The 14,758-nt window shown below is 36.0% G+C and overlaps 3 gene segments (V, D, J or C); all 3 read right to left on the bottom strand.

The window, feature by feature from the left end:
* Nucleotides 1-3,641: 3,641 nt before the first annotated feature.
* Nucleotides 3,642-4,104, bottom strand: LOC125781143 (T cell receptor beta variable 3-1-like). The segment is given in 2 exon segments: nt 3,642-3,961; nt 4,059-4,104. Coding segments are annotated over 2 exon segments (366 nt in total).
* Nucleotides 4,105-8,682: 4,578 nt separating this feature from the next.
* On the bottom strand, nt 8,683-11,402 carry LOC125781142 (T cell receptor alpha variable 14/delta variable 4-like). The segment is given in 2 exon segments: nt 8,683-9,002; nt 11,357-11,402. Coding segments are annotated over 2 exon segments (366 nt in total).
* Nucleotides 11,403-13,138: 1,736 nt separating this feature from the next.
* Nucleotides 13,139-13,754, bottom strand: LOC103045392 (Ig kappa chain V-V region HP 124E1-like). The segment is given in 2 exon segments: nt 13,139-13,554; nt 13,674-13,754. Coding segments are annotated over 2 exon segments (363 nt in total).
* Nucleotides 13,755-14,758: the final 1,004 nt, after the last annotated feature.

Here is a 14,758-nt window from a genome sequence, read left to right as displayed (position 1 = left end):
TCTGACCCTGTGCCCACTCCCAGAACTTTGTATGCCCCCAGGCCTATCCCCAGGCCTGCTCCCAGGTCACGGGCTCCTAGGCCCGCCCCAAGGCCCCCGGACCTCTGCCCAAGAACTGTGCCCAGGCTGGCCCCTCTAACTACCCCACAGAATTTAGCCAGTCCTGGGCATCCCCAAGTTTTGTTTGTTCCCATGTCTCTCCCTGTCCTGGTCCCAGTGTCTGTGTTTGTTCCCATTCCTGTCCCCGGTGGTTTTTCTGTTCCCATCCCTGTCACCGTATTTGTGTCAGTCCCAGTTAGTGTATTTGTCCCGGTTCCATCGCCCTGTCTTGTCCAGTCCCAGTTTGTCCAGCCCAAGTCCTCTGTCCAGTCTAAGCCCCTAGCCCAGTCTATGTTCTCCTCCACAGTCCAGTCTCTGTCCCAGTCTAACGTCCAGCCCCCTGTCCAGTCTCCGTCCCCTGTCCAGTCTTTCGTCCAGTCTCCGTCCCCTGTCCAGTCTTTCGTCCAGTCTCCGTCCCCTGTCCAGTCTTTCGTCCAGTCTCCGTCCCCTGTCCAGTCTTTCGTCCAGTCTCCGTCCCCTGTCCAGTCTTTGTTCATGTCCCCTGCCCTTTCTGCATCCCTGCCCAATGTACAGCCCTCTGTCCAGTCTCAGTTCTCGTCCCCTGTCCAGTCTCTGTTTTTTCCACCTCCCCAGTCTCCATTCCAGTCCCAGTATGTTTCTCCTGTCTAGTCTCCTGTCTCAGTTCCTGCCCCTGTGTTCTTTCTCTGGTCTTGTCTAGCCTTGTCTTGTTTTTCTGTTCCCTCTCTCTCGGCGCCTCTGGTAGTGGCGCCGTTGAGGGGGGGTAATGTCACAGTTTAGCCCATGTCTGTCTCCCTCATTTGGTCTCTTGTGCTCCTGCCCCTCTGTTTACCTGTCATGTGTTCCCTGCCATGTGCTTGTGTTGTGTTTCTGTACCTGTTTCCGCCCTAGCCCCGCCCTAGTCCCGCCCTAACCATTAGTGTTCTCACCTGTGTCTTGTTTGTAACCCTGCCCCCTCGTTATCCAAGCCCAGGTGTTCCTCACTCTCCTCATGTATTTAAGCCCCTCTGTTTGAGCGTTCAGTGTTGAGTCTTTTGTATCCTTAGTATCTTTGTATCCTTAGTATCTTTGTATCCTTAGTATCTTTGTATCCTTAGTATCTTTGTATCCTTAGTATCTTTGTATCCTTAGTATCTTTGTATCCTTAGTATCTTTGTATCCTTAGTATCTTTGTATCCTTAGTATCTTTGTATCCTTAGTATCTTTGTATCCTTAGTATCTTTGTATCCTTAGTATCTTTGTATCCGTTGTATCTTTGTATCCTTGTCCTCTGTATGTAAGTGTTCCAAGTTTGTTCAGGTTGTAATCTTTGTGTTCTCAGGTTATTTTATGTTTAGAGTTATATTTAGAGTTTCATGTTTCCTCAGTTTTTCTAGTCTTTGTCTTAGTTAGATTTATATCCTTATCTTGTTTTTTTGAGTTATTGCGTTACCCGTGTTTTGTTTTCTGTTTTTATAATCTAGTTTGTTTAAATAAAATATATTGTGCACTTACGTCCATCCCTCCATCCTCATTCGTGACACTTATTTTCATTCTAAATTTCATTTCTCTCTACTCTACTTAATAATTTCAGATCAGTAACAGAAATCACCCCAAATTCTGCAGGTTTGAAAACAGACGTAAGAACTAGACAAACATAATGAAACTAAAGGTTTGGAGGAAATGAACTGTTTGATTTTGTTTTAGGAAAATATTGATTTTAAAATGGAGCTCAGCAAAGAGACAATTTTATAATTGTATTCATTATATTCTGACATTAGCAGATTTACCTGAATTTTATTTTATATTTTATATTACGATTAAAAGTATGCTTTTCAGTAAAAATTCTTATCAAACATAAAAGCTCTTTCATGTGATGCTTTAATAGAAATCCTCAAGATTTTGTGGTTTAATGTCAGGCAGAAAATTGACAAAAATTCTGCCCTGTTACAGGGTTAAATAACGAAAACTCATTCCGTACCTTTGCTGCCTTTCAGACGCTGTTCTCCTCACCTCCTTCCCCAACACCTCCAGGTTGGTCCTGTTCAGATGCCTAGAAAAGACTGTTTCTATATAACCTCTTTATAATATAAATGTATTTTGTACTACATTAAATATTTCAACTAACATGTTTACTTCAGGAGTCGTAATAATAGAACTTTTATGCTTTTATTTGATGTCAAGTGTAATTTCTTTAGAGTGGCCCTACAGTCTAACTGCTGCTCATTCAGTGTGAGGAAATGTGTTACCAAGTGACTAATTGATTGGTAACAGTTGAACTATTGAGTCACACAGTCTCACAGAATCTCACAACAAAAACATGCAATTTAGGTTTAAAAAAACGACTCTTGGTATTATTTACAGCTTGTCCTTCAAGAGACATTTTCTCAATAATAATGTCATTATAACCTATCTATTATTTCTGCAGCTGGTAAATTCAATGGTTTGACATGGTTAGAAAAAAATCTATCTAAAAAAATCTATAATTTATCTTTCGAGAAGAAATATATGTTTGGTTAAAATAGACAAGCATGGTTACATTAGCAGCAGTGCGTAGGATGAAGATCACTGCTAGTGTATATATACAGATACAGTAGGTCAAAGAACAATATTTGAACAGTGACACAATCTTCATGATTTGGACTGGTAATCTGGCGTACCGGGCAAATGCCCAGTAGGCCGATAGTCCTCAGGGGCTGATGCTGATTTTTTTTCTTCCTTTTTTTCTTAGAGACTGGCCCACAAGTTAGAGGGGGTCTCTCTCTCGCCCCCTCACTCGCCTAATCGCACGCTCCCTCTCTCTCTATCTCTCTCTCTCTCTTTGACTGTCTCTCTCTGATGTAAGTGATTGACACCACTAATATAATTTAATTGTATCAATTTAAAGCTGATATTTCATAAAAAGAACACTAAAATGCAGTGTTGTAGCCTGATACAAATACATGTTATAGCTGTTTAAAGGAGGAAGCAGCTTTAACCTGAAAAAAAAAAAAGAATTGAACTCTATATTAAATTTAATATGCTGATGATACATAATGTTTCTCTGTAACCCCACATATATAAATTACAAGTTGGTTGTGCTCCACCAATTATGAGGGGCCGGTCTAAACCAAAAATGCCAGGGCCGATTTTCTGTCCCAGTCCAGCCCTGGCTCTGCATGCCATCACAATGAATTTGAAATAAAACAAATGAGCCTTCCAAGTTTAATTCAAGAGATTGAAAAAAAAAGTTTTCTGCAAAGTCTTCTCATTACAGGGGCTCAAAAGTTGTTGGACAAAGTTTAGACCTAGCCTGTTTTGACTACGCTCCTGCCCAATACCTTATTTAATAAAGTGTATTTGAAAAACTGCATAGCTATGACACAGATGCAGATTTTTTTAAAGGGAGATCAGGGAAAATCAGTTTTAAAAAATTGCTCTAAAATTAGTCCATGCATTCTGTAATTACTAAAAATGAACCCATAAGCAGGTGGCATAATAATCAGATAATAGAGCAGAAATGCAGCATGAAGCTACAGTTTGAAGCTACAGTCAGTTTGTGCTCCTGTGTGTTTGAGGTTTAGGGTTTTAGTAAGGTGGTTGTATTAATCTGCAGCACTGTGCTGACTGGCTGCACAGTAATAAACAGCAGAATCAGACGAGACGAGTTTAGAGATGATCAGATCTCCTTTTACATCTCCATCTCTCTTCAGATCAAATCGTTCCTTAAAACCCTCTTCTTTTACAGCATCACCTGAGATGTAGCGGTAGCCAATAAAGTTCATAGCTGTACTGTCACTCTTTCGCTGATACCACAGCATAACTGTTAAGCTGTTGTCATCATGGCTGCACTTGATGGTTACACTGTCATCTTCTTTGGCAAAAATAGATGGCGGCTGTTCAAATTTGGCACTATTTGCTCCCCCTGTTAAAAAGAGGGAAAAAAACAATTATATTTACAAAATAAGCAATGAATAAAATAAATTAGAAATGTTTTAACTTGTTTTAAAAGGATATCATACCTACAAAGACGATAAAAAAGACAAAAAGTCCCCAAACACCACACATCCTTCAGAATCACAGCTTAAAAGTCCCACCCTTTCAAGTGCTGCACAGACAGTATCTTTTATATCAGACTTTGAATTATGGGAATGATGAAGAGAGGCGGGGTTTCAACTCCAACAAATGAACTGTGATCTGCCTTTATTGAATATTAAAGTACTAAATTAAGTAAAGTTAACTCAACAAAATGCCCTAAAATTAGTTATCTTAGATATTTAGATATCCTTCCTTGTTATACTTAATCCATTGCTCTTAATATTTTTGTACAGGGGTTGGACAATGAAACTGAAACACCTGTCATTTTAGTGTGGGAGGTTTCATGGCTAAATTGGAGCAGCCTGGTGGCCAATCTTCATTAATTGCACATTATTGCACCAGTAAGAGCAGAGTGTGGAGGTTCAATTAGCAGGGTAAGAGCACAGTTTTGCTCAAAATATTGCAATGTACACAACATTATGGGTGACATACCAGAGTTCAAAAGAGGACAAATTGTTGGTGCACGTCTTGCTGGAGCATCTGTGACCAAGACAGCAAGTCTTTGTGATGTATCAAGAGCCACGGTATCCTGGGTAATGTCAGCATACCACCAAGAAGGACCAACCACATCCAACAGGATTAACTGTGGACGCAAGAGGAAGCTGTTTGAAAGGGATGTTCGGGTGCTAACCCGGATTGTATACAAAAAACATAAAACCACGGCTGATCAAATCACAGCAGAATTCAATGTGCACCTCAACTCTCCTGTTTCCACCAGAACTGTCAGTCGGGAAAATAAATTATTGTGGTTTAAACCGCGTGTTTTAGTTTCATTGTCCAACCCCTGTATATATACAGTATTGTGCAAATGTTTTAGGCACCTGTGGGAATTATTTTTTTTTTAGCAAAGAAAAGGCTTCTTATCTGTGAACTAAGTGTTTATTAGCTCAGTAAAACACTAGCATTAGAATAAATACAAACAGCAATTTTACAAAAAGCTTTTCCCTAAAACATCTTCTAATTTCTCCTAATCTGAGTTTAATAGAGTTATTTCTAGTTCTCATCATATTAATCAACATCTGGTTTGGTAAATTGGTAAATTTGGTAAATCAGGTGAGCTGCTGATGGAACTGAACTAAGAGTTGCACATGCTGGCTGAGGGAAATAATCCAGGAGAAATCTGGAACTAAGTTACACTTTGTTCTTCAGCTCGGCTCAGAGGATATAAAATACTTATAGTTAAAAATGAGAATTCCTTGTTACTTTTACTGTATGTTTGTTTATTTGCATCTGTTTAATCGTATATGGTGCTTTTTTCAGTCAAAAACACTCATATTGCTGAGATAAATGGATTAGTGTAATTTGCTTTGGTGCCTAAACCTTTTGCACAGTACTGTATATTACTTTAAAGCAAGCCTGATTAGCAGTGTGGGAGATAAGGTCCTGTTACTTTGGTCACTTTTTCTCCTGTTTTTTTGTTAAAGAGAGGGATGTAGGCCAGGAATTGGCTAGGAATATTTAATTTTAAATTAAATTAAATTATTCTTTGGAAGTTTAGTTCATGTATTGGGCCCTAGTTAATTGCTTTTTGTTTGATATGTTGGGCAAACAAGTTATCCCTGAAGAAAAATGCTGCATAAAAAGCATTGCTGGGGGGAAGGTGTGTCATTATGTCCGGTTGGGTATACCCAGCTGAGACAACATCCATTCTGTAATTAGTAAAAATGAACCCATGAGCAGGTGCCATAATAATCAGATAATACAGCAGAAATGCAGCATGAAGCTACAGTTTGAAGCTACAGTCAGTTTGTGCTCCTGTGTGTTTGAGGTTGAGGGTTTTAGTAAGGCGGTTGTATTAATCTGCAGCACTGTGCTGACTGGCTGCACAGTAATAAACAGCAGAATCAGACGAGACGAGTTTAGAGATGATCAGATCTCCTTTTACATCTCCATCTCTTTTCAGATCAAAACGCTCCTTAAAACCCTCTTCTTTTACAGGATTTCCTGAGGTGAGGCAGTAACCTATAAAGTTCATACTTGTGTTTTCATTTTTTTGCTGATACCACAGCATAACTGGTAAGTTATTGTCATCATGGCTGCACTTGATTGTTACACTGTCATCTTCTTTGGCAAAAAGAGATGGTGGCTGTTCAAATTTGGCACTATTTGCTTCCCCTGTTAAAACAGAAATAAAAAAACTGTCAAAAAATATATATTTACAAAATAAGCAATGAATAAGTTAAATTAAAATAAAGTTCAAGAAAGGATATCATACCTACAAAGACAATAAAACACACAAAAATTCCTTGAACACCACACATCCTTCAGAATCACAGCTTAAAAGTCCCACCCTTTTGAGTGCTGCACAGACAATGTCTTTATATCATGCTTTGAATTATGGGAATGATAAAGAGAGGCGGGGTTTCAACTCTAACAAATGAACTGTGATCTGTGATCTTATTGAGTATTACAAATATACCATGTACAATGTACAGTATTTTCTAATTAGAACATACTCTTTATATGCTATATTTATTTATTTGTTCACTATTTATCCCAATCTATAGGTTAGAACTTCACCTATTACACCTGATGTTTTGTCTCTTGACAAGTATGCAGTTAGACATCTGTGCTGTTCTACTAAGTGTTAAATCATGTACATATCCAAAAACATAGAGTGAATTTTGTGCCAAAAGTTTTATGTAAAACAATAAAATCTGCAGTTAAAATAAAAAAAAAATCAAAAGGACAAATTGTATGTTGCATGGATTTTGACAGTCTTTGCTTTTATTTGTGTGTTTTTGTGAATTTTCTGTTAAAGACTTTTGGTTCTGGAATCTCTCCTTTGCTTCTGCTTCAGTTTTTTGCTTCTGGGTTTTGGCACACACAAGGGGCGGGGCTTCGAAGAAGGCGTTCCCCTTGAATCTCGATTGGTTAGCTGCTTTTGAACGGAGCACTGGTTCCATGAACCCTTGTCTGAGGCTGACCACACCCACCACGCCAGTTTTAAGTGTTCTTCCAAACATGGTGGAGTGAACGGGTTCTAGTGCAGCAGATACTCTTTATAGTTAAATTTCATACAAACTTATGTTTAATGTTATATTTATTGTTTAAGCAAGTGTTTCACTCCATTAAAAAGCTCACATTAGCGAGGCGGGCGTGGCCAGTCTCAAACGAGGGTTCAAGGCACTAGCAGTCAGTTCAAAACCAGCTGACCAATGGAGATTCAAGGGAAACGCTTTCTTCTAAGCCCCGCCCACTCGTAAAAAAATGTGCCAAAACTCAGAAGCAAAAAAACTGAAGCAGAAGCAAAGGAGAGATTCCAGAACCAAAAGTCTTCAGTAGAAAAATCCCCCAAAAATTTCACAACAACATAAATAAAAGCAAAGATGGTCAAAATCCAAACTAAAATATAAAATACCTGCAAAGAATAATAAAGTAACTAAGTATATTTAAAAAAAAAAAAAAAAACTCTTTTGAGTTTGCAACAAACATTTTTTCTACTAACTATGTATTTAATTTTTTTGTGTAAAACTTTTGGCACAAAATTCACTCTATAGATCTAGAGTGGCCTGACTCTCTAACTGCTGCTCATCAAGTGCGAGGAAATTTAATCTCAAATTCCAGCCAGAGTCAGGGGCTCCAGTTTCAGAAGCCTTCCAGTTTAGGGACTTCATTAAATGGGACAAATTCCAAACTGCATATTGGATTAAATAGAAAATAAATAAAGTGGGAGGAGCGAAAAACTTGAATGTTAAAATATCTTACACAATATTTATTCAAGCTATTTTAATAGTATATATTTTTTTTATTTAAGGCACTCACTTTTTATTATTTTATTGAATCAACTCACAAAATATGTATTATAATCCAACCAAACCAAGAAAAAAAATATCTCTCTTTAATGATCTATTTCAATTTTTTTCCAGTTTTCTCCTCAGTTTATCTGTCCAATTACCCACATTCAGTTGCAACTCAGCTGTGTATATATCCCCCATCAACACAAAAAAGGGTGAAGACTAGCACACGCCTCCTCCGATACATGTGTCGTGAAGTCAGCCACCCCCTTTTTTTAACTGCTACTGATGTAGCATTGTCGAGTAGCATCACAGCGTAGCGTGCTCGGAGGAAAGCGCTGCGACTTGGTTCTGATACATCAGCTCACAGGCGCCTTGTGCTGATCGACATCACCCTTTGCAGTGATGATTGGAAAATGCACCAATCTACCATCACTCAATTGAATTTGGCAGCCCCAAACTCAACTAAATTAAGTTTTTGTTAAGTTAACTCAAAAAATGCCCTAAAATGAGTTATTTTATATATATATATATATATATATATATATATATATATATATATATATATATATATATTTTTTTTTTTTTTTTATCCAGGATTTATGCTTTAACAGTGCACAGCTTCCAGTAAAGACCAGCTATAGTGCTACACCCATTCTGTAAACACTAAAAATGAGCAATAAAACCCATAAGCAGGTGGCATAATAATCAGATAATAGAGCAGAAATGCAGCATGAAGCTACAGTTTGAAGCTACAGTCAGTTTGTGCTCCTGTGTGTTTGAGGTTTAGGGTTTTAGTAAGGTGGTTGTATTAATCTGCAGCACTGTGTTCTCTTGCTGCACAGTAATAAACAGCAGAATCAGACGAGACGAGTTTAGAGATGATCAGATCTCCTTTTACATCTCCATCTCTCTTCAGATCAAATCGTTCCTTAAAACCCTCTTCTTTTACAGCATCACCTGAGATGTAGCGGTAGCCAATAAAGTTCATATTTGTACTGTCACTCTTTCGCTGATACCACAGCATATATAACAAGCTATTGTCATCGTGGCTGCACTTGATTGTTACACTGTCATGTTCTTTGGCAAAAAGAGATGGCGGCTGTTCAAATTTAACACAGTTTGTTCTTCCTGTTAAAAACAGAAAAACACAGTTTACAAAATTAAAATCTTGAAATAAGCATAAGAAATAAATAAATAAAAGTTTAATTAAAAATGTTTTAACCTGTTTTGAAAGAATATCATACCTATAAAGACAATAAAACACACAAAAAGTCCCCAAACACCACACATCCTTCAGAATCACAGCTTAAGAGTCCCATCTACTGTAGTGCAGGCACAGACAGTGTCTTTATATCAGGCTTTGAATTATGGGAATGATGAAGAGAGGCGGGGTTTCAACTCAAACTGAGACTCAAACTTTCTAAAACTCTGTCTATATTAATATATAATAAATGGACAAACATGCACATCTTTGCACATCTGTGTCAGAAATAAGCTGAAAACATCTAATGTGGCTGAATATATTCATTAGCATGGGTGTCCACAAACAAAAGCAGGTAAATATAGCATATATGCAGTGTTGTGCAAAAGTTTTTAGCATGTGATGATTAGAAAAAAAAAAAGCTTATTTATTTGCTCAATAAAAACCTAAATGTAAAATAATACCCTGGTGAAAAAAAAAAATATATATATAATTAATTTTACTTACATTTGTAACACTTAAAAAAATGTTGTACAGTATATTACAATTATTATATTTTTTTATTCCTAACAAAGTATACTAGAAGTGTGCTACCTACAAAAGACAAGATTAAGAATTTGTACATATGTACATATTTGTACTCTAATGTAAATATACAGTATTGAACATCAATTCATGAAGTAGTATGTTTACTTGTAATATGTTACTTATGTATATTTAAAATAGTTCCATTTTAGTAGAGTTAAGTACACAGATTTTTGTATTATATTTATAAAATTAAACTATAATAAGTACAAAATAAAGTTGTTCCATTTTAGCACTATAAATATACTGATTAATAATGTGGCTATAAGTTCACTTTAGTGCACTATAGCATAATAATGTAGACTTTAATCTACTTTTTTTCACTAGGGTATTAATCTTTTTTTTTTTTTATTCAGAATTGTAAAACAGGTCCACATTGAGATTACAACTAACTTTTTAAAACAAAGCCGAAACCTGATCTATTGGCAAATAGCTAGATCAGCCCAGATTCTATAAAACATAAACACTTTACATATTGTGTGTTTAAGCATTATTTACATTACTTTGTTGGCCCTAAAATAAAGCCATGTGGGACTCCATACATGACTATACATTAGTTTTTGCTTTAGGATTTGTTTTAAAGCAGGATTCTGTAGTTCTGCTTAGATCTTGGAGCATTTTTTTTAGCTTATCAAACTCAAAACTTCCAAAACACTTACAGTTAAACTAATCTGTTAATTATCAATTCTTTTTAGAGTTGAAGTGGGTGTGTGAAATCAGGAAGTCCTTTAAAATGTGCTTATGTTTAAAATGATGCCAGGACTAGACTTGAAGATGCAGTATCTCACAAGGGGTTACACCCCTAACATTTTTGTAAAAAAAAAAAAAAAAACATTACTGGACAAGACTGAAGAGATTACACTTTTATATAATGTGAAGTAGTCAGTGTACAGCTTATATAACAGTATTAATTTGCTGTGCCCTCAAACTAACTCAACACACAACCATTAGGGTCTAAAGAGCTGTAAAGTAAAAATGAGTAAATTGTGCCCAAAGTGCCAATATTTTGTGTGGCCCCCATTATTTTCCTGCACTGCCTTAACACTCTTGGGTATGAGGTTCACTAGAGCTTCACAAGTTACCACTAAAATCCCTTTCTGCTTCTCCATGAGAACATCACAGAGTTGGTGGATGTTAGAGACATTGTGCTCCTCCACCTTCCATTTGAGGATGCCCCATAGGTGCTCAATTGGGTTTCAGTCTGGAGACATACTTGGCCAGTCCATCACCTACACCTTCATTCATTATCATGTTGAAATTCTGCCATGTGGCCCAGTTTCTGAAGACATGTCACAATACATGTTAGAAAATAAATGGTTGCAGTGTTTCCAAGCTCTTGGACTGCTTGCCTTTAGCAAACTGCTTGCTGACTTTCTTGTGCATCAGCTTTAGAAGAGGCCACCTTCTAGGACAGACTCTCTGCAGACAGAGTTGGTGCAGTATGCAGGGTAAGGTCTGACCATTGCAGGATGACCCTACACTTCTTCAACCTCTGCAGCAATGCTGGCAGTGCTCATGCATCTATTTTTTTGAAGCCATTATCTGGATATTACTCAGGACATGTGGACTCAATTTCTTTGGTCAATCTTGGAGAAGCCTGTTCTGAGTGGAGGCTGAGTGTGAGACAACTGTAATGGTTTATGATATGAAAATATTTTTATTTTGCAAGTACTTTTAATTTGAGCACTGCATGTACCAGAAGCACAGTAGTACACAGCAGAGATGATCATCTTTCCAGTCATGGTGTCCTCCCTAATTATTGTAAACCAATCATAAGGCTCATTAGCTGCTAAGACTGTGATGCAGGGTTAAATTTGCACTTGCTATCTCAGCATTTAGCTAAAAAGCTATTAATATGGCTGCATAGAGACAACAAACTGTAAAAAAGTGAGTGAGCTTTTAAGCATTTAATACACAAATTAAACTCTGTATGTAAGCCTCACTACATTATCATCATAATTTAAATCAATTTAATTGGCCTTAAAATAGAACCCTGTGGGACTCTACAAAAATAATAAGTTAAATGAATATTTTTTTCCAATAGTTATTGCTATTAATTACTAAAGCAGTGGCCTAGGGTTTAAGAAAATAAACAAGAAGAATCATACAAAAAGAAAATGCATAGGCTTTAAGTAATTCCATACATTGCTAGAGAGAGAGAGACATACCCAGACTTATTTATACTTGTGAAATCGCTCTTCTCTTATTACAGATCTCCCCCTATTGGTGAAAATATGAGATATGTATTTGAAGATGTTACTGATGTGATGTGAGAAAAATATTGTTATGAATATGAAGCCAAAAAAAAAAAAAAAATCACATCAACCCTCCTATTATCTTTGGGGTCAATTTGACCCCATTCAATGTTTAAAGCAGTGTTAAATTGCTGTCTTTTCTTAGTTTGATGAATACTAAGTAAAGAATAATTAAAAAATAAAATGTTTCAACTTCCGTGTCTATTTTATTAAGGATGTTTAATTGGCATAAAACGTAATAAATTTTTATATTTTACACACATGTGTGTTGTAATAATGTTGAGGTCACTATGACATTCGGTTTTATAATCTTTCTTTAAAGGTCCCTTCACTTCACTTCATAATAATCCTTATTATTTTTATATAATACTAATAAAACACTTATAATACTACCAAAACCACTGACAATTTGTCAAATAAACATACAAAACTGTTTAGTAAATAGTTTTTAAATATAATTATAATACTTTTCTGGAGGTTTAAATTGCTGGAATCATAGCAGGAGGGTTAATCATCAAAAGCCTATATGACAAAACTAATTTAGGATAGCAACAGTATGATAAAAGTAGGAAAATAAATCACATTTTTACAATATTATAGTATATGTTATTTAACAATTCTTCCCCTGGTTATTATTATTATTATTATTATTATTATTATTATTATTATTATTATTATTATTATTATTATTATTATTATTATTGTTGTTGTTGTTGTTGTTGTTGTTGTTGTTGTTAGCAGTAGTAGTATACTGCATTGACCCTAAAATAAAACAGAGTATTTTTAGTTGAACAAAAGCTTTGCTAGATTTAAAGCTTGAAAGAGTTTATTAATGAAACTATAAGTATTGTCTTCTATTTAAAAAAATAAATACATAAATAAATAAATAAGCTGCATGTGAGATAAAATCTTTTGAACTATAATTTCAATCTAATGATTATATAAGTGAAAAACACACATTAATCATTTAAAATAAAATAACGTTTTCTCCATTACTGAAATGCCTTTTTTATACTTATATTTATACATTCACTTAAATAAATAAAATAACCTACCATAGTAAAGGAAGACATTAATATATTAATACATTTTTTTAACAGAAAAAGCCCAATTAATGTACTGTTGTTTGATTTTGTTGTTTGATAAAAAAAAAAAAAACATAGGTTAGTTGCATTTTGTTCAGAATACATGAATTCATTAATCAGCCTAAAATCTGAAACTGCTCTGTAAAATGGGGCTCATAAACACCTCTTTCATCATACCTGAGTGTGTGTGCTGCTGTGTGTTTGGTGAGGTGAGGTTTTAATACAGCACTCATATGATCATGCAGCACTGTGCTTGCTTACAGCACAGTAATACACTGCAGAATCAGACTGAAGAAGATTCGAGATGGTCAGTTCTCCTTTCAGATCTCCGTCTTTGCTCAGTTTGAACCTTTTATCAAACCCGTCTTCATAGTTTGGTTTATTAGTGCTAACACTGAAGCCAATCAGATCCATAGCCGTGCTGTCCCTCTTCTGCTGATACCACAGCGTGGTGTAATAGCTTTTGTCATCGTGGCTGCACTCGATGGTTGCGGTGTCCGTTTCTTTGGCGAACAGTATCGAGGTCTTTTGTTGAACCGTCACAGATTCTGCACCTGTTGAAAAAAAAACATCAGTCAGACTGGAAAAATCATTAAAACTCCAACATGAATAAAAAAAAAAAATGCAATTGTTAAAATATTTATTACTTTTAAATACTTTTTAGAAATCATACCTAAATATAAAATGTAGAATACACACAGTCCACATGCCAGACACATCCTTATGATGAGCAGTGTGACTGATCCACACTTTAAGCAACGGAGAGGTTTTAAAAGTTAGTGTTTGAGAAGGAGGTAAAGAAGATAAAGAAGTGTAAGTGGTAAAGTGGTAAAGGAGTAGAAATAAGGGGGAGGGAGTAGAATAAAAGGGGTTGAGATGAGTTCAAAGCTGTTTTTTTAATCTGTCAGGAAGGAAGGACATAAGTTACCACCATTTAAATCCATTACAACCCCAAGCTTATGACGTAATGCAGAGTAAATTAATAGTAAATGAATGGAAAGTCGAAGGTCAAATGGGATAATTTAGCTATACAAGGTTTATTTTCTTTAAGTGTGAAACCACAAAATCAGTTTAATCAAATGAATCTTCACTATTATAGAAGGGGATTATATGCTTGGTTAACTGTTTGGTTAAAGCGTTCAGAAAGAACTGACCCACATCCAAATTTGTCACAAAATACTATGTTTTAAAATAACAGCCATGTTCAGACATGACTTTAACAAATAATTCCCAGAATGCATGACAGCTTAAACCTGCTAAATCTGTTCTCAGTGGCTGCTTGTGATTGGATTTCTCACATCTTTTCTGCTTCTGATTCTTTAACTCAAATGAAGAACTTGTGCACCAGCCATGAGTATCTTCAGACTTTATCCATTAGCTTGTTTTATTATTTATTTATTTATTTATTTATAAGTGCAGCGGCTCGGTTCTGATACATCAGCTCACAGATGCCTTGTGCTGATCGACATCACCCTAGGAGTGATGAGGGCAAAAAGAGCGCCATCTACCCACACAGAGAGAGCAAGGTCAGTTGTGCACTCTTAGGACTAACAGGCAGCTGAGGGCAAGCTGCATGACCGGGATTTGAACCATGTATATACAGGGGCACTCCCTGGAAAAACCAAAACCAGAAGGAAAAACGTTCAGAGTCCCTCCCCTTTCCTGACCTGCAGCATGTCTCCATTTTGCATTTTATTTCTGTTTGTTTGCTAGTTTTTTTTTTTGTTAGAGTTCTCTTATTTATCTTTGGGAAAATTA

Source organism: Astyanax mexicanus, chromosome 14 (assembly GCF_023375975.1).
Source record: "Astyanax mexicanus isolate ESR-SI-001 chromosome 14, AstMex3_surface, whole genome shotgun sequence".
Taxonomy (NCBI): Eukaryota; Metazoa; Chordata; class Actinopteri; order Characiformes; family Acestrorhamphidae; genus Astyanax; species Astyanax mexicanus.
Note: the sequence above shows the minus strand (reverse complement) of the source record. Positions and strands in the feature narration are given on the sequence as shown.